The sequence below is a fragment of the Artemia sp. Qi Xiang Cuo genome, chromosome 13, assembly GCF_049724085.1.
Source record: "Artemia sp. Qi Xiang Cuo chromosome 13, ASM4972408v1, whole genome shotgun sequence".
NCBI lineage: Eukaryota > Metazoa > Arthropoda > Branchiopoda > Anostraca > Artemiidae > Artemia > Artemia sp. Qi Xiang Cuo.
This window is the reverse complement of record NC_142806.1, coordinates 63,765,379-63,791,270: the sequence shown is the minus strand read 5'-3', so window position 1 is coordinate 63,791,270 and position 25,892 is coordinate 63,765,379. Positions and strand designations below refer to the sequence as shown.

At 34.1% G+C, this 25,892-nt stretch overlaps 1 protein-coding gene across 1 annotated transcript in view; it reads right to left on the bottom strand.

The window, feature by feature from the left end:
- Nucleotides 1–5,828: 5,828 nt before the first annotated feature.
- The window catches only part of LOC148945542 (isovaleryl-CoA dehydrogenase, mitochondrial), a 102,999-nt gene continuing 82,935 nt past the window's right edge, over nucleotides 5,829–25,892 (bottom strand). The window contains exons 6-8 of the mRNA XM_089098610.1: nucleotides 15,244–15,334; nucleotides 8,188–8,356; nucleotides 5,829–6,146 (exon numbers count right to left, since the gene is read on the bottom strand). Coding sequence (XP_088954736.1) covers nucleotides 6,013–6,146; nucleotides 8,188–8,356; nucleotides 15,244–15,334 — 394 coding nt within the window. The 3' untranslated portion in view covers nucleotides 5,829–6,012. The remainder of the gene's footprint in view (nucleotides 6,147–8,187; nucleotides 8,357–15,243; nucleotides 15,335–25,892) is intronic.

Here is a 25,892-nt window from a genome sequence, read left to right as displayed (position 1 = left end):
ATTTATTAAATCAGTGGCAAAGCTAGAATTTAGAATTGAAGTGATGAGTTACTTGAGTCAAAGAATATAGTATGAATGTACTTATTCAAAAAAAATCTTAAATAAGTTTAAAGGTGACACTGGCCTCTTGGTCAAGGGAAGCTATCCCTAATTCTGGGTGATAAATCAGATTACCTTATATTATAAAATTACCTCCCTCTCCTCTTCCCTCTAGATTTCCTCCTCTTCTCCTCTTCCCTCATTTACCTCCCTCTCCCTTCCCTCTAGATTTTGGAAGACTTGATGAGTTTTGGTGTATTTCCATTGAAAATATCCTTTTATTTTTATTTAAAGAAATGACCAAACAAACCCCCCCCCCCCTTGATTCTATTTCCGAACTAAATTCCTAAATTGTCTTGAATTTCTGGTACTTATTATTCACACCTTTAAATAAAATTCATTTTCTATTATTGCCCCATAAAAACCCCCAACCCCAATAACGATTCCCGCCTGTGATTCTGATAAGAAGAAATAAAAAATAAGGAATATTTAATTGCGGAAGGAAATTTTAAGAAAAGCACAGTTGTGCTTTCATTTTAAATTATTCCTTCATCTTGGTTCACTAAGTTGTTTTCTCCAATACAAGATCTACGGGAAGTAACATTCTACCTTTTCCTTATTAGGAAGTTCATTTATGAAAAAAAAACGCGATTTACTACCTTTATTTTTAATTTGCTTAAAAATTATAGATAATATAACATGCGACGTCGTCTTTATTTTTTACAGAATAAATGCAAGTTGTTAAAATATACCATTTGGGATTAGAAATAAAAAAATAAGCCGAATTATGCGAAAAACTTTTGCGGAGTTACTAAAATCACATTTCATTTATAAAGTATCAATCAGTCTTTTTTTAAGAAGATTTTCACTGAAAGTAATATTCTCCTAACCCTCCCTACCTCTTATAATAATGCCACTGGTATTAACAAATGAATAACTAAAAAAGTTAACGAAATAACTGGAATTGATTATCCCAATTTTTTTCATAATTTTAAATCATTAATGTGTCGTTGAAATTTGAATTACAATTCAAAGACAAATTTTACATTTGTTATGTGAATAAGAATTTAGAATTGTAGAGCAGAACAGATTTTTTGCTTGCAGGTCTGTGAAATTGATATATATATATATATATATATATATATATATATATATATATATATATATATATATATATATATATATATATATATATATATATATATATATATATATATATATATATATATATATATATATATATATATATATATATATATATATATATATATATATATATATATATATATATATATATCATATCTATTCAAACTTCCGCTACTAGTGACTACATTTTTACTGTATAGTCTGTAATAAATCACAATAAAATTGTTTTATTTTGACTTTTAACCGCCTCTTGCCAGTACTACAATTTCACAAAACTTGAGGACAAATTTTACGAGAATTCTCACGATTCCTTGGCAATTGATTTAGTAATAACGCATATGATGAGGTTAATAATCGTTAATTGTGTCCACTTTAGTAGAAAATGTGGACAAGATTCAATCCTCGCGCATGGTCACAGGCAGCACACTAGCGCTGCCTAAGTAAAGAGTGATGTAGGCCCAATAATTTTTTTTTTTTTTTTTTTTTGTGTTAGACCAGGGCACTTCGTATCGAAGGAGTTGTCGTAGAAACTTCGAAAAGGGCTCATTCGATTGGAAACTGAAAGTGCCCTTTTCAATATTCGAAAGTGATTGGAGAGCAAGTAACACCCCTCCCACGCCCAAAATTTCCCTAAACACATCCAATCAAAATTTTAAGATAACCATTTTGCTAAACGTGGTTGAAAAGTCCAGAAATTATATCTTTGAGGATGACAACCCGCCGTTCCTGCCCTCAGGGCAAGGATAGCGAGTTATGCCCTGCGGACATATAACGTTTATATAGAAAGGGTGATCGTATTGACTTTGGAGGAGGCTCACTGAATTAGTTATCAGATGTCATAGTGCCCTTTTTTAAGATTCAGAGTGACGACGAGTAGATATCCCCCCCCCTTCAAACCTCGTATTCTCCCGCAATGCAACTTATAGGAATTTTGAGAAGCCCATTTGTTTTCGTAGAAACTTCGAAAAAGGCTCATTTGATTGGAAATTGAAGGGGCTAGTGCCCCTTTTAATAGGCAAGAGTGATTGGAGGGCAACTAACCCCCCTCACACGCTAACCATTTCCCCAAACACATCCAATCAAAATTTTGAGATAGCTATTTTGTTCAGCTTAGTTAAAACGTCCAGAAATTGTGTCTTTAAGGATGACAACCCCCCCCCCCCTCCCTCGCTGCCCTCGAGGGAAAGGGTTGTAAGTTATGCCCTGGGGGTGTATAAGGTTGTTCATAGAAAGGGTGGTCGTATATACTTCGGAAGGGCTCACTGGACTGGTAATCAGAAGTTTTAGTGCCTTTTTTAAGATCCAAAGTGATCAGAGGGCGGATACATCCCCAATCCCCAACAGCTCGTATTTTCCCAAAATGTATCTGATAGAAATTTTGAGATAGTCATTTGTTGTCGTAGAAACTTCAAAAACAGAACAACAAGGACATACATTTGCCACCTTTTCTATATCCGCAGTTGTGGCCAGCGACACAGAACAACAAGGACATACATTTGCCACCTTTTCTATATCCGCAGTTGTGGCCAGCGACATAGAACAACAAGGACATACATTTGCCACCTTTTCTATATCCGCAGTTGTGGTTGACGTTAAATTCTAAAAAATGAACTGATATCTAGGACTTACATCTGCCCCCTTTTCAGTATCAGAAGGTATCGTTGAGGCTATAGAGAAATGACCTGATACATTTGAATTTATTCATTTTTAACTAAGGAAATATAGCTGAATAAGAGCCTGACATATCGAAACAAAACATAACATGTGTAAGATTGTTGGTTTAACTACTGCTATTTGTCCCGGCATTCCAAATAGACAGGTTGCTGAACATAATAATGGCTGAGGGTGAACATATATCATTCCTACCCAAAAAAATCGCACGCTTAGCCACTGGTATCAAGATCTGTGCAAGATGTTTCAAGAATTATTAATAACCTTCTGAGTCTAAGAATTTGACTCAATTTAAAGCGCCTTTAAGATATTAATTTCACCTATAAAAAAGGTTAAGACTTTTTTATATCTCTAAGATACTGTAATACAAATGAAAAATTGCTCAAATACCTAGCAGTAGTAGTATATACCTTGTCATACCAAGTATCCCTTGGCAGCCCTTCATCCATAACGCAAAATACACTGAGCCCAGGTAAAAAAGAAAAAATAGTTCCACTTTCAGCAAAATCGGAGTTAATATTGTATTTGTTTAACTTTTGTTAAATTACTTCATATTATTTCTAAAATCAACCCTTAAGCACATACTGAATTCGATGAATTAAAATTATAACATTTGTATAATATAAAATAAATCAGCTGTCAATCTATATACGTTCTGCCTTCTTAAAAATATTTATAATAGTGAGCTTACTCCTATCCCTTCTTATACCTGCGACACAGAAATAAGGGTATCAGACAATAACAACTTGATCATAGATTGCAGGATAATATTTTGTTCTGCAATCCTTGACTCAATCTATAGCCTGCGTTAATAAACACTGTTTTTATTAGGTAAGTACTAGGTACTAACCTCCAGAACTAGGTACTTATCTCCAGAAATATATATTTTTTCAATACTGGCAGTTTTTCTAGGGTGGGTAAAAGGCTTTGTAGGGTGGGTATTGTCCACCCGTACCCCTCCCTAGCTACGCCCATGCAAATCGGCCTCCTTAACGGTTTTATTCTGATTTTAATAGCCAGTTATTCCTTTAACAGAATCTGATATGCTTTAAGCTATTCTGATACAGTTCGACGTTTCATTACTGGCTGTATTCCCAATCATCTGTTTCAATGGATTCTCTAAAAGGAAATTTTTTCAAATTTAAGAATATTAAATCAAAGAAGAATGCTTTATTGCGTTTTTTCACCTGACATTGTTATGTGAAAAAAACTACATAGTACAGCAAGACCAATCATAAGTCGTAAAATGAATAAATAATACTAAAATATTGTTTTTAACGATTAAAATTTGAACTAACTTTATTATAGACATAGTAACAAACGTATTTCAGATAGCCAGTAGAGATAGTGTGCTAACTGTTTCAATACTTTAAAATGTCTAACATGGTTGCCAACTTGCACACTTTTCGTGTGAAATGCACTCTTTTTTTCATTGCATTCTTTCACTCCACGCATCGGAATTAAAAAAAAAAATTCTTTTAAAAAACTTCAAATTAAATTATTTAAATACAAAAGATAGAACAGCTAACCGGTATGATCTCTGTTTTGTCCGTCCCCCAGGCATCTTTTCTGTTATTTTCAACCATTTACGAAGAAGTAGATCAAAATATAAATGACAAGTAAAAACCTGGTAGATTCAACATCAATTTTTAGAGAAGGAAGTTAAAGGCTGTTGGGCACAACTATTCTTCTTGGAAATGGAAAAGCGACTGTGCAACATGCAGTAAAGCGGTTGAGAAGCAACAACCAAAACAGACCTTTTCAAATTCTACTCTCAAACTGATGAAATTCTGCAAGGACTTTAGATTTGTGCACCATCTTAAAGCGCGAATTTCAAATTCTCTGCTTGTGATAGCCATTTTTTCTAAAAATAAAAAAATCTTATCTTACCAGACAGGGGTCTAAGAATTTACTTTGGAAGGCCCATACTATCAAAATGACATTAAAGGATAGGTAAACTAGAAAAAGGATTAGGAAAAGATGGGGTAGCCTAAAGCTGTAATTTAGACACTTCTTGCACTTGCTATCTTGGAAACCAGTTGAGTTAGCTGAATGACCCTTTCAGAAATGAAACCAGGGCCAAAAGTATTAGAGCCAATTGAAAGTGACAACGAAAAATGGGTAAATATTGAAAAGTCCATATTATTGACCAAAACGAAACAAGATTCGTTACTAATGCTATGAAATGAAATCAGTCTCATAAAATATCCTACCCTGATTCAGCTATACAAAGTCTGATTCAGACTTTTCATTTTCTTTATTCACGCTGTTAATTGAGTTAGCTTAAAGAGTTGGCAGTGTAATGCTTTTTATTATTACTAAACTGGCTACATCCATAAAATGTATTACGGGGTATCGTAACGGGGTGTATCATGAAATACATTATGGGGTGATACGAAGTCTTAAAAAAGTAATTCAACTGGCTTATAAGCTTTTTATTCATTTATGGCGTACCTTAAGGTATTCAAAACATTTATTAATTAAAATTTAGTTAAAAACAGACATAAAAAATAAAAGCATTCGACTAGTTTACAATTTTAAAATATTTTTCATTCATAACAGATCATAATACTTTTCTTATATTCTAGGAGTTATTTACGTTAGTGTTTACAACATAACTTATTGTAAAAAAGATATTATATAAAAAGAATAGACAAAAATATGTGTTATAAAAATAGATATAAAAACAAAAAATACAGATTTAGATTAGAGGTCCACAGTCAGCATTCATGCCTTAAGGTAATAAAAACATGCATTAGATATAGTTTAGTTATAAACTGTTACAAAAAATGTGAAGATTCAACAAGTTTGCAATTTTAATATTCTTTCTTATTTCTTAAGCCTATTTTATGAGCTAATTAAAACTTTTATTAGTTATTGTTAATAATAAAAGATTTTATAAAGAAAATAGATATTCAACTAGTTTTCGACTACTTTATTCACGAATTGCCTGAGCTAAGTGATTCAAAACATTAATTGATTAACATTTATTAGAAACCTATTACATACAAGAGACATCCGACTAATTTACAACTTCTTTATTTATTCAGGCATATCCTGAGATTCATTTAAAACATTTACTAGATAATTAAAAACTTTGTTATATACAAAAATAAATTCAACTAGTTCACAATTTCTTTCATCTCCCTTTAAAGCTTAAAGGTATTCCGCATTCAAAGCCCGACCAATGACGAGTCTTCGAATCTCACTCGTACCAGCTCCGATCTCGTACAGCTTAGCATCACGAAGGTATCGACCCGTCGGGTAGTCATTTATGTATCCATTGCCACCTAGATAGAATAAAAAGGAACAACTTATAGGTTTTTTTTCACTTAATAAGGGTTTTATTTACATTGAACAAACAAATACATCAGAAACCAGAAATAAATTGTTTAGGCGAAATCCCCTATATAAAAAAAACAATATTTATGTTGTTATTTATTTCCAATAGAAAATTACTAGAGAAAAAACACGGCTGAACCTCACTCAAGTTGTGACATTTACAAAAACACTAAAAATACAACTTTCTCTCAAAACCACCTCTAAAAAAAGACATTAATCGAGATAAAAATAATAAGGTAACTCATCGCTAAGAGATAATACACTCACTAAAACACAGATATTCTACCCGACTTCTGATATAGAATCAAATACACATATAGAAAACCAAATTTAGCTGGATTTGTTAGTTTGGTCAACTAGAAGGGAAATAAGTAGCAACAAAACCCAAGCCCAGGTTGTTTCAGCATGTAGGCTGACTGATTAGAAAAAATAATCACTAAAAAGGGCAATGTTTATAATTCATTTAGCAAACTATAAGATAAATAATTATAAGGCAAAATTATTGGAATAAATAGCGTAAAATAATTATATAATTAACAAAAAAAAGAAATTTTGAATTTTTAGAAAAAAATTAGCGTAAAAAGTTTCAAGGAATTAGTGCTTCGTAAATGGTAGAAAATCTAAATGGGTAGCTGGGTAGCGTAAAAGGGTAGCTTCACCGAACTTTTAGCTTAACTGTAAGTATTACTTTATGTATTTAGCTCGGACTTGCTTAACTTACTGTACAGTCCAAGTTACTGCAAGTTAAGCAAGCCGAAGCTGAAGTGGCTTGAAGTAATAATTTTAGGAGTTTATATTATAAAATAATAATTATGTAGTTTATTTTTATTTACTGATGGTTTTACTTTTATTTTATTTTCTTATTTACTTTCTTATTATTTTCTTATTTACTTTCTTCTTATTTTCTTATTTACTTTCTTCTTATTTTCTTATTTACTTTCTTCTTATTTTCTTATTTACTTTCTTCTTATTTTCTTATTTACTTTCTTCTTATTTTCTTATTTACTTTCTTCTTATTTTCTTATTTACTTTCTTCTTATTTACTTCTTTACTTTCTTCCTCTTCTTTATCGTAAGTTTAATCTCATTTGGTCAAAATCCTAATATTAAACATGTGGCCAAAACATTTAATTAGTTCTTTTTTACAATTCACTGTTTTTAAGATTTACTCTGAGCCTTACCCTCTTTATTGTTCGTTTTACTATATTTTCTTCCCGATTCCTATTAATAGAAACGAAGTTATATATTTCATTTTTCGAATAGCAGAAAAAAGAGTAAGCCTAAAAAAAACAAAAAGAGTAAAAAAAAGTTATGAAACCCAAAAGTAAAAGGGGAACAGAGTTTATTTTTGTTAATCTAAAAAGTTGTAGTGCTCCTGGATGAACGAGACGTCCAAGAATAGTTCAAACCAGGTCCAAACTTGGGTCCAGAAAGTTGTCATCAAATACCCACCTCCAGTCACTGCCTATATCGACGTCACTCACTTCCCAAGACCTTGGAACAATTTTTATTAGGTTAATGGGACTTCCAGAAATGATTCTGCAGCTAAATTAGGGTCTTAAAATATTTCTTCAAGCCACTATAATTCTGCAGCTAAATTAGGGTCTTAGAATGTGTTTTCAAGCCACTACCTACATTCCTCTACTTCTGAGGCTTAGAACAGGCTGAGTTCTATATTTTAAAAGAAAGCCTATCTCGGAATCTAGATCGAGTCGTAGGAACGGTCTTGCCAAGAACTACAATCCCAAATAAGAGGAACTTAAGCTTAAGCTGAAAAAAAAACAACAAATATTTACAGAGTAAAAAAGGCATTTCTTCAAAGAAAACTTAAGAGCATTACAGGTAGGTCAAGGTTGAACATAGCACCCCGATTTGATCCGTTCACAGATGTTTCATTCACCTAGCAAAATAGTTTACCTAGTTGGCAAAAAGCCAATCTCCCGCACTTTCATCAACACACTTATGATCACATAAAGGAACAATGGCTTACCTAAACATTGGATAGCATCAAGTGCTACTTGGGTTGCCTTTTCCGCGCAGTAGAGAATGACGCCGGCGCAATCTTTATTATTAAAATGGCCCTTATCACAGGCTTTAGCCACATTGTACAGATAATTCCTGCAAGCGTTTAAAGTAGTGTACATATCAGCCATTTTAGCCTAAAATATAGAACAAATATTTTAAGAGCTGTTTAAAAAATTCTTATCTGCAAAAGCACTAAAAATTAAAAATAAAAGCTTTTTCTTTCCCGCAACCTGTAAAACTAGAGATTTCTAAAGATAAAATGGAAAGATGGGAGTCATCACGGCATATTTCGTTGTCAACCTTTAGATTTACCGAACCACTCTTTAGAGCCAAAAACCTTGATATCGTGTTGTTTACTTGCCGACGCCGTTTTGGTGAATATCTTATAAATATCCGAAGTACCTCAAAGTTAGCATAATATTTAGCAAGCAGAGAGCAACTAAGCTGTATACTACGGCTTTACAGGAAAAAATGTAACTTTATGAAAAAAAAGGACAGAAAAGAATGAACTCTTTTTTAGAAATAGATGAATTACATAGTGGAGCCGTTTGAAGAAATGAGAAAGGATGCAGTTCAAGAACCAATGATTTTTTTGCAAATCGCCAATAAGAATTTAATTCTCGAAGAGATTTGGAACATAATAAAATATAGGGATAGTGGCAGCAGTAATCAAATTCGGAAAAGTGCACCGATACTCTTGTTTTTACTTCTTTTTTTAAATATTACAAGCACAGACGCCGTACGTTCGGTACGATCGTACTGCTTCGGCAAAGCTTGCACGTTCAACCTCAAGATGGCATTTCACGTCTTTAAAAACTATAAAGGGGATGAAAAATACTTTATTAAGTATTTTTTATTAAGTACGTAGTATTTATTAAGTATTACATCTTAATTATACTTATTAAGATACAAGTAGACTCTGATGTTTCTCACAAATGTATCCTTATAAGTATTCTGTTCATATTCACAGATGATTAGAGAAGGATTAGGACAAAAATAAAATCATGTATTTTAATTCTGAAGCTAAAATACAACTCTAACAATCTTAATATACTACTTTACTAAGGTTAATTTCTATATTAATTTCTATATATATATATATATATATATATATATATATATATATATATATATATATATATATATATATATATATATATATATATATATATATATATATATATATAATATATATATATATATATATATATATATATATATATATATATATATATATATATATATATATATATATATATATATATATATATATATATATATATATATATATATATATATATATATATATATATATATATATATATATATATATATAAGGGAAATCCTTCATATTTGCAAAAAAGAGCAATACTAAGTAATAGGAGGCATTTTGACTAGCTGTTATTTAATATTAAATGTTATTTAATGTTAATATAAAATGCTATTTAACATTAGTAGTAAAATGCTATTTAACATAAAGTAGCAGCACTTTGAGACTAAAAACAGAAATAAGTTGCTCAAGGCTCATAGAAAATAATTTAGATCTTCCAGACAGGAGTTTTGGTGGACTACCAATAATTTATTTGGACAAAAATATTTTTAGGTAACAGCAGTAGCAAGAAAAAAGTTTTGACACTTTTATTGGTATTTCGGATTAAAGGATGATCCATAAGTCTTGGAAGATATGTTTTTTCGATAAAGCAGAAATTATCCAAAAAGTTTTAAAGATGATTTAAATTATATATATATATATATATATATATATATATATATATATATATATATATATATATATATATATATAATATATATATATATATATATATATATATATATATATATATATATATATATATATATATATATATATATATATATATATATATATATATATATATATATATATATATATAAAGGAAATCCTTCATAATTGGCGTTCAATTAATATGTGTAAAGCCTTTTATTAATATACATACATATATTATTTTAATATATGAAGCTTCATTTTTATAGAGCTGTGCTGAGCAATGGCAAGACTGATTCAACTGTATTTGGACCATTGTCTGCACATACATTCGTACCATTGCTGATGTATAACAACCTCTTTTTTGTTACACTGTCCTTGGTGATAGTTAAATGGCAATGGCCATTAACTATTATTAAATGGCAATTGCTCACCAGTGGAGCTGGATAAACTGAAAGAAGATCTGAGTTCATCTTCATGGGACTTTTCATTACCAGAAAATATTAATTTGGGCAATTATAACGATATATTTGGCCAGTTTTATGACACTGTTAAGGAAAAATTCACGGCTTATTGTCTAATAGCTCCTTTAAGGAATCTTCGATTAAAAAGATCAACACCCATAGCTCCCTGGCTAACACCGGGAGTCCTCAAGTCAATAAATAGAAAGCAGAACCTTTGGAAAGAGTACAAAAACGGACCAAGTGATGCTAAATTAGAAGCATTTAAGTTGTACCGTAATATGCTGAAATCAATTATTCGGAGAACAAAAACAGTGTATTATACTAAGAGATTTGATGATTGCGGTAGAAATATAAAGAAGACGTGGGACGTAATTAAGGAATTTAGTCGGCCATCGAAAAAACTAGAAGGTCTCCCTAAGTCTCTTATGGTAGACGATCAACTTATCACAGAAAAAGGCCAAGTACGACATCATATGAACAAATTCTTCGCGGAGATAGGGAAATCAACTGCTAATAGTGTTTCTCACTGCTCGGTGTCTCAGACTTGGAAGCAGTTCCTAGGCCCCCCGTGCTTGAAATCAATGGCTCTTGAGGACGTTACAGTGCAGGAAATTACAAATATTGTTTTGTCCTTAAAGAATTCTTCAACAGGTTTTGACAAAATTTCTGCTAAAGTAATTAAACATATCCTTCCATCGATTATAACCCCACTTTGCCATTTGATTAATAGGTCATTTCAACTAGGAGTATTTCCTCAACGTCTTAAATTGTCGCGTGTGATAGCTCTCTTTAAAGGAGGTGACCGTGAGGATCCTGGGAATTATAGGCCGATCTCTCTTTTGTCAGTGTTCTCTAAGATATTTGAAAGGCCAATGCTCAAACGTCTGGTAAGGTTTCTTGAAGCTAAATCTTTTTTCCATAAGCATCAGTTTGGGTTTCGCGCAAAGTACTCTACAGAACATGCTTGTAATAAACTTCTTCAGTTTATACGACAATCTTTAGACTCTAATCTTATTCCTGCAGCCATTTTTCTCGATGTAAAGAAAGCTTTTGACAGCCTTACACACAAGATTCTCATTGGTAAACTTTCTCATCATGGTGTGCGTGGGGAAGCATTGTCTTGGCTCTCTTCATACCTTACTGACAGATCTATTGCCATGGAAGATACAGACAAGGAAATTCCAATTGAATACGGAGTACCCCAAGGTTCTATTCTTGGGCCAACCCTATTCCTGATATATGTGAACGACCTCTACCGACTTCTAAACACCCCAATTCCCAATGTTTGCTGTGGATTGTGTCACAAATGTTACTCTCAGACTATGTCGGCGTCCACATCTGATAGTCGAGAAGAACTGGTATCATTTGCAGATGACACTACTCTAGGTGCTGCAGCTCCGGATGAGTCATCCCTTATTCTAAAGCTTCAAGCAATGACTGAAAAGATACTGAATTGGTTTGACATAAATCAACTAGCTTTAAATGTAAAAAAATCGTACCTTCTTATTTTTTCCCGTACAGGTGTGAGCTGCCCCACAATTACTGAGCTTCCTACACCAAGAGGCTCCATAAGTCGCCCCCCAGATCGATATGTGCGATTCCTGGGAGTTCTTTTGGATGAAAATTTATCGTTTAAGTGGCACGTTCAAGTAATAAGAGTGAAAATTTCCCGTGGACTTGGAATCATCCGTAAATTAAAGCGTTTATTTCCTTTTCCTATACTCCGTCTTTTATATTTCTCTCTCATTTTCCCTTATATATGTTACTGTTCGTCTGTGTGGATGTCTACATTTTCTTCTGTACTTGCTCCTGTTCATATTCTTCATGAGAAAGCGATAACAGTTCTCCAGTCGACTACACACTCTCCTGTTAATCTCCTTAAGATTAGAGATATTTATGTTATATCTCTAGCTTCGTTGGCATATCAATTCTTCCACGGAGATCTCCCATTTTGTTTTTCTGGACTACTTAAGCCAGTAGGGGAAGTAAATTTTTACGCAGTTCGAAACAGGGAGGATGTTATGATTCCGGCTACTCCCTCGGTTCGTTCAGACTTTGGTCTGGTCGTGACTGTGGGACGTGCTTGGAACTTGGTTCCTGCTGAGATTCGTCAGTCACAAACACTTGGCTCCTTTAAAAGACAGATGAAAAGTTTCTTATTAAGCTATTTATTATTTAGTTTATAGTTGTTGTATTGTTTTTTTTTTTTTGCGTTGGATCCTCGATGATGTAGAGAATTTTTCATTTTTGATTTATTTATTTATTTTCGGGTGATAGGAGGGTCGCTGTTTCGTGTGGACTGTCGGTGAGTTGACTTCTTTTCCTTATAGATTTATAAGTTAAACACTGTTTAGTATTGTTTATGCCAAGTTTTAATATTAGTCATTTATTCTGTGTCGTTTCCCAAATAACGGGCCATTGAGCCCTTTGGGATATTGTTTTTGTTATTGTTATTTATGGAAATAAATGGAACTTGAACTTGAACTTGATTCAACTGTATTTGGACCATTGTCTGCACATACATTCGTACCATTGCTGAAGTATAACAACCTCATTGTTGTTACACTGTCCTTGGTGATAGTTAAAAAAACATTTAGCGGCCTTTCATTAATGGACAAGGAAGCAACGTTTCTTGATAGAAATGGATTTCGACGTGGATAAATGATACTCTAAATTAAAAAAAAAGTATTAGAATATATCCAAATGTTTACCTTACATCTAAAATTTTGCTGTAGGCACTGGTGCTGCAGGTTCACTTTTTTCTATCTTAGTTCCTAAACTAGACTTTTATTTTTAATTTGAGGCTGAATGATTATTCCTTGAGCTTTGTACGATCGTCCATTGTGTATGATGAGGTTAAAGAAAAAACAAACAGGAAACACGGCATTAAATGGTAAGTGAACCCTCAGACAGGTTTGTGCTGCAACGGGTTGGTAGTAGGGGTAGTAGTATATTGCAACACATTCATTAAATATTATTATAATATGATGAATTATTGCTCATAATATTGATCGTGAGCATTTAACGTGAAGCATAACGTGCATAAAGCACATAACGTGAAGCATTTAAAGCTTATTTATTTTCCTATAAATTTTGTGAGCAGTTTAAAGGAGCAGACAGTGACATTTTTTAAGACAAAAACAGACATAATGAAACATTCGGGCATGTTACTCGCTGGATTTGGCCTGGACATTCTGCTAGATCAATACCTATTTTTAGCATTTCTTATTCTGACTTTCTTATTTCTCAGGGGTTTACTCGGCACAGCCAAGCACTCCAGTCCTTAAATTCAGAGAAAAACGTGTTGAATACCCATAGTCTTTGTTTTAGACTGCTCCAACCTCATTTGACATGCTAAAACTGTGTTAACTACGTTTTACTTTTCAGTGATCAGGCTTTAAACATTTAAAATTATTTCCAAAGAAACATTGATTTTACTTGAAAATTAGCTTAATATTGGCAGTTCACAGCTGTTTAATCCAAAAAAAAAAAAAATCCGCACCTGTCAATTTCCGTAGATTAAAGGCTTACTGTAGATGTTTTGTGTCTCAACGAAGGCATCATTCTCCCTGCATTCCTGACCACAAAGACTTAAGGACTCAGGACTTCGGAAATATACTTTGCCATAATATGGAAGGATATCAAAAACTTAAAACGGAAGACCGTCCTAGCGGAGTAGATCGGTGCGCACGATTTAGGATCCTTTGTGCTAGAGGGCGAATAAAGCAATGAGGATTATTTTGAATGTTGATTGCAGATCTTCAGTTAGAGACCTATATGGAACTTCAGGAATTTATTCTTTGGATCAACTTAATTTAATTTCTATGTCTAGCATTTGTCACGATTATCAATTTAGTAATTTACCTGTAAATTTCTCCGGTATTTTCCCAACTAATTTCCAATTTCAGAATTATCCTACTACTCATCATTCAAACTTTTCGTTCGGAATTCGCCTGACGCCGAAAGCGGGATTCAGCATCCGTCACACTGGGCCAAAAATCTGGAACTCAATTCCAGCATCAGTTCGGGAATGCAGTAACAAGCGACATTTTCTAAGACTAGTGAAAAAACATCTTACGATAAGCTAAGCATTTGTTTATTATGGTTTTCTTTTTCGTCGTTGTAAAATTTAGTTAGAAGATGGCTGCTTATTTTTGTTGGTAATATTTTCAGCGCTCAAGTATGCCCCCAGGCATGTGCGCTGTTTTGTGAAATTTATTTATGTATGTGTTGTAAATAAAAAATATTCTACTCTACTCTACCCTATCAAGAGTGTCTTCAAGAGCCAGATTTGCTATTGGTCAGACAAATCTCAGTGACACTCTATAATATATAAAATAGGGTACAAAGAATGGCTTCATTGAGCCTTTCAGAAGTCAATAAAACACCACCTTCCCGCTCTCGACTTTCACGGCATAGCATTATAAATAATTGGAATAAATTAGTTTTGTAGATATAAGTAAATCCCTATTTAATAATAAAATTAGTTTATAATATCATCTAATCAGTAATTATTAATTTAAATAGAATTCTGGGGTGGGGGCTCCACATTTTATTTTTATTTGGTCACTGTTTCAATTTTATTAGGTGTTTTGTTTTTGTTACCACGGGGGGAGTTGAACGACCATCTTTTTATTCCACCGCTTTGAGAAAATGATATTTATGTTAATTGTTGAGTGTGTGACCCACACACGATTTCATCTCACTGTGGATCATTAATTTGATAGTAACGTAAAATATATTTTTCAGTAGATATTAAAGAGCTTGAACTCTTAGAAATACAGTACTGATTCAAAGGGTATTGCTTTTTTACCTGTATTAGCTGAAATTCTCCAATTTTTTGTCCGAACTGTTTTCGCACATGAACATATTCAAAGGTAGTGTCACAGCACGCTTGCATTATTCTAGAAAAAGATAAAAAGACATAAACCGTAAACACTAAACTTTAAAATATAGAAAGTAACAAAAAGTCATTAGAAAGTCATATAGAAAGTCACTAAAAAACATAGAAAGTCAAATGACACATAAATGATGTTATAATATCCGACGCAAATATGACGTAGTACAACTAACGAGACTTAAAATAGCAAAATGATCCGGTTTTCTGTCTTGAACCACTTGAACCACGTTGAACCACTTTACCAATGATATAATTAAACACGTGAACAACCCCTTAGATTTCAAAGGGTGTCTGCAAGAAATGCTATAACTAAAATAAAAAAATCAGATGTCATAGTTCTCTAATTTATTTAATTGCTGGTTTGTTTTGTTTTTGAGCGAAAGAATTGTTTTCTGTCAACTTCTGAGTTGTTCGCTAGTATCCGTCGATGGCGGTTCATAATTTTTTTTTGGATTTTGTAAAAATTGCGGATACTGGCGAATGAATCGCTTTTTGGTTGTTAGGTATTTGGTTTTAATTTTTGGGTTTTATTGAATTTTATTATTATTTTGTTTTTTCATTGGTCTTTTGTTTTTTTTTCACATTGACTTTCCGCGTTTGTTTTGCTGGTTTTTTTCTTCGGCACTTTTCTCGAATACATTATAGAGAATACGTAAACTTGAAAGCCTGTTTGAATGAAAACGTCGGTAAAACTGAGGTTCGCAAATCGAGAATCGTCGGTTTATTATCACGAGTGGACGTTCCGATTGATCCAGTCAGTATTTTTATTACTAACTAGGGTATCGAGAAGAACTGCACATCGGTGTTTCAAAATCATACCGTGAATACTTCCGTTTGGTGAAGGTTGAGTCTCATTTTTTGCCTCATGGGATTCACATTGGCTACGAACATTTCCGGCTTACTAATTATAAGTTTTTACCGCGAATGTGCTACAAATGCGGGTCGCTAGAGCATATATCGTCGGGCTGCTCTAGCGTGGAACCCTTGCCAGAATGAACCTTGTTGCTTCCATTGTGGATCTCATGAACATACTGGATTTAGCTTTCGCTGCAAACGGTTAACCGAAAAAGTTGCAAAAAATAAAAATGATTTGTGTAAAGACTACATCTCTGAATCTGAATAGATTTGGTTATATGGGACATGTATTGTTGTGTATGCAGTGCATCCTCGACATTTTATACCTGCAGAAGCATCGCATTTTGTACCCCTCTACTACTCTTCCTTCAAGCTTGTTGCATCAGTTTAAGTGTTTTATATCTCCAGCTACACCTACAGGTGGACGCCCATCAGGAGGCGTTTGCACTTTTATTCGAGAGACTATTCCAGTTTCAGGGTTTGCCGTTAATCGTTATTTTGTTGCTGTTCGAATCACAGGGATTATCGTTTTCTCGTGCTATTTACCAACAAATTATCATACTATTGATTCAGATTTTGATTTCAATTTTGCATGTTTAGAATAATCGCGATTTGTGGCGAAAGTTCCATCAGATTTCCAGTGGCTTATTTGCGGGGATTTTAACTGCAACATTGCTATCTCTGATGTCCACTCCTCCGCTCTTTTATCTTTGTTTTCGGTTTTTACTATAGTTTCAAAAGATGCGGATTTTACGTATGTCCATAATTCTGGTTCTTGCTCTAATCTAGACCATGTGTTTGTTTCAAATGCATCGTTATTGCCACGGCCTGTTCATGTTGGATTGGATATGCCTGTTGATTTGACTTGACTTATGTCCCATCCGTCCTTGAAGGTCGTTTTGGGGCCTCTTTTTTAACCAGTTCATTGATATGCCTCCTGTAGGTGCTTCTGTTGTCGGCCAGGCGGCAGAGTTGTGGCAGGTTGTAGGGTGAGAAGTTCTCTTTCCATCTCTTCGGAGGGCGACCTCTGGGGCAGGAACCGTATACTCGTCTATCGAAGGTTATCTTCGGGAGACGAGTGCTAGCCATGCGTTGGGTATGTTCAAGCCATTTGAGTTGTTGCAGTTTTATTGTGTCCAGTATTGTAAAGTTGACTTTCAGATTATGGAGAAGCTTGAAGTTAGAGATTGTATCATGATAGGTCACACCAGCGATGTATCGCAGGGGTTTGGTTTCAAATGTAGCTAGGCGATATTGATCGTCTGTTTTAAGTGTTCAGGATTCACAGGCATAGATGACGATCGGAATAATCAGGGAGTAGAAGAGTATCGCTTTGAGAGTTGTTTTTAAGTTCTTATTCCTCCAGATGAGCATCAGAGCTTTAAAACTGGAGTTCGCAAGTGTCAGGCGTCTCTTGATGTCTTTGAGTTGGTTTTTATCAGAAGTAAGTAAGCTCCCAAGGTAGATGAAGCCTTCCACCCACTCAATGGTATCTCCACCAAGCTGAAGGCTGAAATTTACCAGTGAATCGAGCTTGCATGAGCAGAGCATGACTTTCGTTTCTGAGGTGTTGCTCGCCATCCTAAAGAAGTTGGTAGACGAGTAAACAGTGTTAGCCTGAAATTGCAGATCTTGATGGGACTTCACTATTAGGTTTGGGTCATCAACATATGCTAGTTTATCTATTACCACTCATCTGACCAGGGCGCCGGATAGGTTGTCTGTGAGTGAAAGGGCTGCAGTTAGGAAGATTGAACAGCTCCGGTGATATTAGGCAACCTTGAAGTACTCCGGTAGAGGTTTTGAAGCTCTCGGTAAGTCCTTCTCCAGTCATGACGCGTCTTCTGAACTTCTTATACATGTCTTTGATCAGCGAGATCAGGTTGGATGGGATGCCAAAGTGAAGAAGGATGTGCCATAGACCTTCTCTCCATATCTGATCGAAAGCTTGTTTAAAGTCTATGAAAAGGTGGTAGATGCTGCGGCCATGTTCGCTATACTTTTCCATGATCTGCTGAACAGTGAATATCTGATCAATTGTTGATCTATTAGGTCGGAAGCCGGCTTGATATTCCGGAATGAACATTGAGGAAATGGCTCGTATACGCCCGAGCATGACTCTTGTGAGGATTTTCGCTGCGTGGCTGGTAGGACTTATTGGGCGGTAGTTGTCGCAGACAGCTTTAGAGCCTTTCTTATGCAGGGGGATTATCGTGGCTTCGTACCAGGGTGAGGGGAAGTGACATTTTTCCCAAGCAGCTGTGGCAATTTTGTGGTAAAGGTCAAGGGGTGGTTTGCAGTTTACTTTAAGTAGTTCGGGCTGGATTCCATCGGGGCCGGAAGCTTTGTTTGATCTCAAGTCTCTGATAGCTCCTCCTATTTCAGAGTGAAGAGGGGGAGGACTTGGGTCTGTAGAGGTTATGGGGAAAGTGTCGAGAATTGTTGGGTCTGGGTGGATGTCCAGATTCAGTTTATTTTTAAAATGGTTTTGCCATCGAGAGCGGATTCCGTCTGTGGACTGTATTTGGTTTCCATGTTCGTCGAGAAGGGAAAACGCTTTGATGTCTTTCTTATTGGCCAAGTCCCGAACTCATCTATGCATGTAGAGGGGGTCTCCTTTTTCGTATTTTAATTCACATTGATCAGACGTGTCTTTAATAAAAACACGATGAGCACGTCTGATGGTTTTCTCTACAGCTCGTCTGAGTTTCTTGTATCGGTCCCTACTTTCTTTATCTTGCTTGTTCGTGAGTTGGCGCTTTTCGTCGCAGAGGGAGATGATCTCGTCTGTTATCCAAGGTTTCTGAATGTTTTTTTGGGTACTCAGAGTGGAATGAGCGACATCACATATGATATTTGTGCTGCTAGTCACCAGGTTGTCAATATCTTCCTTAGAAAGGATAGGTAGAGAGCCCGACGTGAGCTCCGAATTTTTTTCGGAAAGAATGGTGATATAGGTCATACTTGTGTTCTCGTCTTTCAGTAGATCTACTCGAAATTTGGGGGTTTTCTTAGACAACTTTGATGCTGTTTTAAGTCTTGTTTTGAACCTAGACATGACAAGAGAGTGGTCGCTGTCAATGTCGCCACCAGCTAGCGTGACTGTGTTTAGGACGGACGTTTTCCAACGTCTAGACACGAGGATGTAGTCTATTAAGAATATGCCTATTAGTGACTATTTTTACCTTTTTTTCATTTAAATATTCTAATTCCATCTTTTAAAATTATCCATCGTTCTAGTCAAATTATAAATAAAATGATCGGGGATCGGGAAAAAATGTGCAAATATCATGAAGAATCAGATGCTCTTTTAGCTAAAATAATTTTAAATTATTTTAAGGATGTTGATCTAATTGATGTTGATCTATTTTACCTTGAAATTGTTCATAGTTTAAAAGTCAGGGCTAATAAAGTATTTACGACTGATTCTTTCCGTCACGGATCTCGTGTTTTAGGTTGGAACCTTAATCCGATTTTAAAGCAAAGCCAAAAGAATTCATCTCAAGCTTGTTACCTTTGGAATTGCGCGGGAAAACCGCGATCTGGACCATTTTATGATGGTATGAAATTAACTAGGCGTTTTTCGGGCTGAGTTGCATTTGCATAATGAAATTATAAAAGATTAAATTGGTTCAAGGATTACTAGTGATAAGAATGAGCTTTAGAGTTTGGTTAATTCTAGACGTCGTAATAATAATTGTTCACCAGATTTTAATAATTCTCTGAAACTAGATGATTGGATAACTCATTATAATCATGTTTTTTCATCCGGTGATGCGGCGGTTGAATCACGGCTTGAGTCTTTATTATCGGAAGATATTTCAAAGCCCCGCCCAAATAGTAAAATATCTGTTTCTGTTGAAGATGTAACGACAGCAATTAAAGCTCTAAAAAGTAAGCATTCTTTTGATCATGATGGTATACATTCAAACCATATAAAATGGGCATCCCTCAAAGCAATCCTTCTCCTCGCTATTCTTTTTACTACTATTCTTTCTTCTGGAGTTCTTCCAACTAGCTTTTCTCCTGCTACCCCTTCACCCCTTTCAAAAAAAGGAGGGAATACGAATAGATGTTCTGATTACAGGCCGATTACTGTTTCGTGCCAGATTAACAAAGTTTTTGGGTTAGTTTTATTAAAATAACTGGAGCCTTGTAACCAAGGTCTGAATCAAATTGGGTTCCGTAAGGGTCTAAGTATGGATGTTGCTCATGCCCTCCTTTCAAGAATAATATCCTTTTGTAAGCAATGGGATAGAGTTTATACACTTGCGTTAGATTTTGCGGCGGCGTATGATTCAATTATCCATTCTTGGGCTATGACTGCGCTTCTGAGGAATAATGTCCCACTACCAGTAGTTTTGGTTTTAAAAAAGTGGTATGGCTCCTCTCTTATTCGTATTAAGTGGAAGAATCAGTTTAGTGATTATAATGTTAAGTTATGTAGGGGGCTGAGGCAAGGAAGCATTATTTCTTCTTCGATTTTCGGTAGTACTGTTTAGGGGCTATTGGATCAAATTCAGTTGACTTTTATTTATGGTAAAGGTTATGTTCTGTCGTGGATTGCTTACGCAGATGATTTACTCCTTTTGAGTCTATCACTTCAGACACTTCAACAAAATGTAGGTTTTTTAGCAAAGGTTTTTAGTGAGCATGGACTTGCGTTTTTGCCCTGAAAAGTGTCAATTTTTAATTCTTGGTCCTAAGGCTAATGATCTCGTTAATTCAGAAATTTCTGTTCGTATTTATGATAGTATTTTAAAACCTTTGGAATCTTTGTTATATCTTGGTGTGCCTTATGGACCAACTTTAGCTCTATGCCTTGCTTCTATTTCTAAAGCAGTTAAATGTAGAATAGCGTCTAGTTTCGGGGCAGTAATTTGTCTTCGCGATCTTCTTTTTCTGAAATCACTGGCTCAGGTATATAATACTGTCGCTTTGCCTCAGATTTTAGTTTTTTAATAGCTTCTCCCGTTTTTTAGAATTAGTAATATTGCGCATGTAAAAACCACATTTTTTAATTTTGCAAAGTTCCTTTGCCGCTTTTCTAAATCTGAATCAAATACTTTTTTAATGAATACATATAAAATAAAAAACCCTGTTGATGTTTTTGGAGAAGAAGCAAAAGAAATTTTTATCCAAATTACCTCTTTTTTCTCATAATTTATATAAAGCTGCGCATGAAGCTTAATTAATTTTATTTATTTGTTTTTTTTTGTTTATAAATTATTGAATGAAGTGTTAATTTGTGAAGTGTTAATTGTAAGTGTTAGTCTATTATTTATTGAATGAAGTTTTACTTTGTGTGATAAGTTTGATTGAAGGCCTTTGCGTACTTGTTGTTATATAGTTTAAAAGAATTTTATGGCCTGTTGATTAGCGGTTATTTTTTTTTTTTTTTTTTTACTCTTCGTATTCGGAGGAAATAAAAAGTTTGAATTGAATTGAATTATTTCGTTTCGCGCTGAAGAAGAGAGGCGGTTGTCCTTTCGAAATATTCGCTTTGTTTGTTTATTCAGTATTGTCGTTTGACCTTAAAAACCCCATTTTTGATCGTTTCCTTTTCTTATAAGCCAGTCATTAATTATTTATGTACCAATTAACTTAATTACGAGCAAACTACTTCAATTCGAAGTAATAAAATTATCAATTATGAAAATGCATGTTGAGAAAAAAACCGCTCCGACGTGACAATTAGTGTACTTACAAACAAAGGACAATTTGAAGTTGGTCATTGCAGGAACTTAGGCAGAAGAAGAAACCTTCAGCCACCCCCCCCCCCCCACACACACAAAAAAAATATCAAGATTTTGATAGTTTTAAGTGGTGATCTGAAATATAATAAACCTCCTTCTAAAATAATCCTGCTCAATATGATTTAATGTTTTAAATGTATAATTTATTAATATATTTTATATATACATATTTATATAATATATATATATATATATATATATATATATATATATATATATATATATATATATATATATATATATATATATATATATATATATATTCATATTTACATAATATGCATCTGTTATCCTTAGCAAGTTTATATTATTTTCAAGTAGGCCTACTTAACTTTTAGTTTAAGAGACATGGATACATAAGCTTAACTTACATCTGTTATCCGTAGTCAGGTTAAATGAGTTTCAGGTAGGCCTACTTAGCATTTAGTTCTAAGAAGCATGGATGCATAGGCTCAACTTGCATCTTTTGTCATTAGCAAGGTTAGATGATTCTCAGGTAGGTCTACTTCGCTGGCCTCATCCGGGGTCATAAGTGCAGGTTGAGGAGGAAGAGGACCCCTCGAATGTACACTCAATAGGGCCCACTGGTGTGTCCACAAGTCCCATGAGTTACAAACCTTCTCTTAGTAATAGGTTAAATTGCAAGGTGATGCAGAACACCATCGCAGGAAGATCCTCTATAGGAGGACAGCTGCGGCAGGGCGTAAGATCCAGATATTTAGACAATAATCTCTGCAAAGGCGTGTTCCGACCCTTTTGGGGTACATGCAAAACAGAGGACCTTGTGGTCAATTCTGCTTCTATTTGAGGAGTGGTTGCCCTTGAGGAAATTATAGCCTATTAAACGACACAGCACTCACACGGGATTCTGATCAATAGTTTTTTGTGCGGATGAAGGATGAAAGATTGCCGAAGATTGTTCTTTTCGGCCAACCGTCTAGGGCCAAACGGAAAGTAGGTTGTCCTCGTCTGGGGTGGGAGGACGTAAAAAAATAAGATTTAAAGGAAATGGGAACTTCATGGGAGGGTGTAAAAAGGGAGGCTTTGAATAGATAGGGATGGAGGAGGAGCGTGCGTAGCTGTGTTGGCCTCAGGCGGCTTGGTGCTGCGGTGAGTTGTTAGTAGTGGTAGTATGTAATATAATTTATATATATATATATATATATATATATATATATATATATATATATATATATATATATATATATATATATATATATATCGTTATTATTATATATGTTATATATTATATAATAAAAGGGGCCGCAATTAGCGATAAGGAAAGAGTTAAAGAGAGATGGGCAGAACATTTTGAGAATTTGCTAAACCGAGATAGAATTGCAGGAAAAGATATAGAGGAAAATGAAAAAGTTTGTGATACCTTGGATGTGAAGGAAGCTCTGTTTTGTGAGAAAGAATTAGCAACAGTCCTAAAAGGATTAAAAAATAATAAGACTCCAGGTGATGATAGTGTGATAAATGATTTTCCTAAATATGATGGCTCTGAGGTTAGAAATAAGTTGCTGAAGATTATGAATATGGTTTTTGAAAAAGGGGAAGTACTTAGCGATTTTAGGAAAACCGTAATTAAACCACTGTATAAGAAAGCTGATAAGAGTGACTGTGGTAATTACTGTGGCATTAGTCTGGTCTCTGTAGGTAGTAAATTACTTAGTAATATGACACTTTTTAGACTGAGATATGCTATAGAAAAAATTTTCACAGAAGAACAGTGCGGTTTAGGAAGGGTAGAGAATGTATTAGCCAGATTTCCGCTCTCAAGTTAATAATTGAGAAATGCCTGAGTTGTCAACACCTTTGGTCCTCAGTTTTATAGATTATGAGCAAGCGTTCGATTCTGTTGATAGAAGAGCTTTAAAGGTTTTAATCCTAGTAAAGGTTTTATCCTTGTATGGTATACCAGACAAATACATTAATGTGATTAGTGCTATGTACGTGAATAACACTGCTGCGTTAAGGTAGGAAATGAGGTTAACAGCTGTTTGTATAAATCAGGAGTTAGGCATGGTTGTGTTCTATCCCCCTTTATATGGATTATTTTGATGGGCTTTGTCTTAAGGAGTACAGGAAAGGCAATGGGAGACCATGGAATCAAATGGGGAGGAAAACGTCTCCTGGACTTAGATTATGCTGATGATTTAAGCATCCTAGATGAAAGTTTGAGAAAAATAAATGAACTTTTGGAGCTTTTGCAAGTTCAGGGTGGTGGAATAGGTTTACAAATTAATGTTAAGAAAACTAATTCACTAAGGCTAAGAATAAGTGAAGATGAAAAGGTGAGGTTGGGTAACGAAAAGATTGATCAGGTGGGCAGCTTCACTTACCTTGGTAGTATTATTAGTAAAGATGATGGGACCAGTGAAGATGTTAAAAGTAAAATAGCCAAGGCTCAGAGTGTTTTTTCACAGTTAAAAAAAAGTTTGGAAGGATAGGAAGATAAGTCTGCAAACCAAGATTAGAATATTAGAAGCTACAATGATCACAATGGTCAAATATGGCTATGAAGCATGGGTGCTCGGAAAACCGGAGGAAGATTTGCTAGACATTTTCCAGAGAGATTGCCTTCGGATTGTTTTGGGTACCTGGTTGACTGACCGTAATTCAAACAATAGGCTGTACGAAAAGTGTGGTTCAATACCTAGGGCTATAATGTAGGAAACGTTGAGGTGGCTAGGGCACGTTGTGCGGATGAATGATCGCAGATTGTCGAAAATTGTCCTTTACAGGCCAACCGTCTAAGGCTAAATAGAAAGCAAATCGTTCTTATCTGGGGTGGGAGGATGCAATACAGACAGATTTAAAGGAGACGAGAACTTCGTGGGAGGGTGTAAAGAGGGAGGCTTTGAATATATTGGGATGGAGGAGGAGCGTGTACAGATGTGTTGACCTCAGGTGGCTTGGTGCTATGGTGAGTTGTCAGTAGTAGTAGTATTAGTATATATAAATATATTTTATATTAACATATAAACATTTAATATTTTATAATTTAATAATTTAATGTTAATAATTTAATGTTTATGTTAAATTTAATGTTAATAATTTAATGTTTTAAAATATATGATTTAAGAAATTGTCACTGAAGAATGACGGTTTGAAATGAGTTTGAATCAATTCATTCAGTGTTTAAGAGAAAAAAATTACAAAAAAACAAACAAATATTTAAGCACATACAAATATGCAACCTTTTCATGTTACTTCTTCAATCTGCATTTCACGCTACTTTTTTATGCAACCTCTTTGTGGTAGGTTTTCATGTTGTTTTTTTTTTTGGTACTTGTATGATAGGCGTCCTACCACTCAAGTTGTTCATTCATTGGCGCATTATAAAACTTTTTTTTTTTTTTTTTTTTTTTTTTTTTTTTTTTTTTAGTTTCTTTCAGCTTAGCGCGAAACAAGACAATTAGACAAAGAGAAGTGACAGAATAGATGGAAACTATATAATTTGGATAATTATGCCTAACACATTAGGCATGGAGATCCGCTATACTTTACATTCCCCCCCCCCTATTGTGCAAATATATAGCCCGAATTTGTTTCTAAAGTATTTCTTTTTATCTTACTTTGGTATATTTCATAAGGATTGAGCGTCAGAGAAACATATTACAAGAATATTAGGTAGGGCGTCTATCATAAAAGTACCTTTTTTATGCTGTTTTTTCATGCTACTTTTATTGCTTTTAATAAAACAGTTCAAGTAAATGAACATGAAAACTCAATCCAGAGGATTTCCAACAAATCTGTGTCTAAACAAATTCCGATGTCACAATAAAATATAATCTTTACTATATTAGATAAAATAATAATATAATATTATTAAAAATATTTTTTTTTAATACTATTATAACATATTTTTATTATTATTTTTTAAAGTAATTAAATAATATAATATTAAATAAAAATTATTGTATAGTATTTTATTATATTATATAA